This window comes from Malurus melanocephalus, unplaced genomic scaffold, assembly GCF_030028575.1.
Source record: "Malurus melanocephalus ecotype Western Australia unplaced genomic scaffold, MMel_1.1 scaffold_811, whole genome shotgun sequence".
Taxonomy (NCBI): Eukaryota; Metazoa; Chordata; class Aves; order Passeriformes; family Maluridae; genus Malurus; species Malurus melanocephalus.
In genome coordinates this window covers 172,722-175,227 of record NW_026624043.1, presented here as the reverse complement: position 1 = coordinate 175,227, position 2,506 = coordinate 172,722, and the positions used below count along the sequence as shown (strand labels likewise).

Here is a 2,506-nt window from a genome sequence, read left to right as displayed (position 1 = left end):
AACATGTAACAGAGATTTTGGGCACTTCCAGCAGGATGAGGCTTCTCCTGGCAAATTCTGCTCTGCAGAGAAACAGCAGATCAATAACAGCAATTGTACAAAAGCAGTTCGGGGGACAATCAGCTTCATTTCTTTCCTAGCAGGAAATTTGGAAATAGAATCTCAGTTTGCCAAGCAGCAAAGTGCCACCACTGGTGTTACTAGACAGCAAAAACAGGGGGTGCTTAACCCAAAATGCACTTTCTTGGCCTAATTCAGGGAGGCTCCTGAGGCTATTCCAGACTTTGGCAGAAGCAGTGTCAGGTAAGGCACAGAATGAGGCAGCAGAGCCCTGAACCTGCCTTCTGTGCCCCAAAATGCAAATTCCAGTGAGGAGGGGATGGCAGAGATGGCAGCCTGCTCCCAGGGGCTGGGGCACATTGCAGGTGCCAATTCCAGCTCCTGCAGGGCAGGGGGGATGTTGGCTGGATATTTCTGTTCTCCAGGCTCACAGATATCCCTGTTATTGTGGCTCACACACTGTGCAGGGAGGGAAGGAGCTCGGGGGGCTCTGGGGACATCGTCCCAATGTGAACACACACTTTAGGAACAGATTCTTAGCGGTGTTTTAGCATTTCCATAATGCACATACCAAGAGATATCAGATATCCTAAAACTAGGATTTTTATATTTAGTGTTTTTAAATTTTAAATGAACTCTTAAGGAAGTAGGGAGACCCATTAATAGTGGCTGTGCTTAAAATATCCTTTCATTGTCTGAAGTAATGACTATTCAGCCCTGTTCAGTCCAAGGCAGAAGTTCTGAAATCCACAAGAACTTTATTTTTAGTGAAACTCTGGCTAATTATGAGTATCACTTCACCATCACTCCTTTGCTCTAGACACTCCTCAAACACAGGGAAGTAGATGGGCTAAAAATACAACCACAGATAAAAAAACCCTCCTACTTTCCTTATGACATCCTGAAGTATTCTGGCCTTGAAATGGGTTTCTCAATTAGCTGCTRTGTACTAATTCACTGTGGAGTGCAAGAGGAATCAGCAATCAATTAGAAAGGCATTATGGATATAAAAATAACCTCTCCCTGAGAGCAGGAGACATCTCTCCACTCTTCCTGCTATATACGTGCCACAAACAGTTGAAATAACCATTCCTAGACAGTGCAAAAAGGCTGTACATCCTCATGAAAAACAAAAACCCCAAGAGAAACAGAGCATGACTTAGATATACAACTGTACAGCAAAAGCAATGTTAATAAATTACTTTTGTGAATTTGGCTGTAASACTATGTGGAACCATAAAATCTGCCTGGGACTTGTTTTGAAGAGATGATAGGTTTTAAAATTTCATGCATTTTGAAAACAGGGGTGCTGCTTCTTTACTGTGCAGAACAAAATTTATAATGAAAAAGTTTTAAAATAAAAAAAACCTGTGATAAGCAAACATTCTTTAATACAATAGATCATGACATAATTTATTTAGGAATTTGTAAAACTGAAKGAATATGTAAACAAGACTGACCAGCTCATGCCTGGATTTGTGGGGAAGGWATCTCTGCAGCATATCCAGGTACAAAGCCCTCCTCCTCTGGAGATCACTCGGGTACTGATTGATGACAGTCTGGAAAACCCACTGATCTTCTTCCTTCCAGCCACTGCTCCTAAAGGAATGCAAACAATCCATCCCAGGATAATTTAACACTGAAAAGGAGTTTGGTTCTACAGCCCAGTCTTGAGCAGGCTCACAGTCCTGACACAGTGAACTGGATGTTGGGTCAGAGGGGAGAAAATCAGATTTAATGAAATAAAGCAAACATACATTGATTGCTTCATTAACATGACACTTCTTGTGTCATCATTAGAGTGAATTATTCTGTTTTTAATCTGGCTTTTTATTGGGGAATGGCACTGTGTTKCTCAAACATGCCACATTAATGGATAGTCAGTGATCCCACAGGGAAAACACAAYGTGAAAAAGAAACAAGATGATCAGACTGAGCACTAAATAAATGACCAAAATGGAAAAATGGAGTGACAATCCCTGCACACAGCTAAATGAGGATCTAGTTTACCTAGATCCTAACAGCCATAAACTCATCAGCAAGGTGTAAGTTTAATAATTTTTTAGAATAGGAGCTGTAGTAATCAGCTTGCATTGATCTGTCTCAGAAAATAAGAGCAGCAAGAAGTACCATCCATCTCAAACAGTCCCAGGGCTGGGATGCAGATTTTCCCCTCAGTCTGAACTCTCAGCCCTGCAGGATTAATGCCAGGCTGTCACTGTCAGCATTAACATCCAARCACTGAGTCAGACCCAAAGGTCTCTGTGGCCCACTGACCTGCTTTCAGCAGTGACTCAGAGTCCAGAGTTAATTAAAAGAAGCAATTGTGAGATTCTAGCCACCCCCAAAATTCCTGCAGCTGCTGCACCCCCAAAGCAGCAGCAGAGCCTCAGCATTGCAGTGAGGGGTTGGAACAGCCTTGTCCTTGTGCAGGCAAAAGGAACAG

At 42.5% G+C, this 2,506-nt stretch overlaps 1 protein-coding gene across 3 annotated transcripts in view; it reads right to left on the bottom strand.

Annotated features, from left to right (window-relative positions):
- Positions 1-2,506, bottom strand: part of CCDC148 (coiled-coil domain containing 148) — a 34,758-nt gene that overhangs the window by 25,460 nt on the left and 6,792 nt on the right. For all 3 annotated transcript variants that reach the window (XM_057385326.1, XM_057385327.1, XM_057385328.1), the window contains one exon: positions 1,521-1,659. In XM_057385326.1, the coding sequence (XP_057241309.1) occupies positions 1,521-1,659 (139 nt within the window). The remainder of the gene's footprint in view (positions 1-1,520; positions 1,660-2,506) is intronic.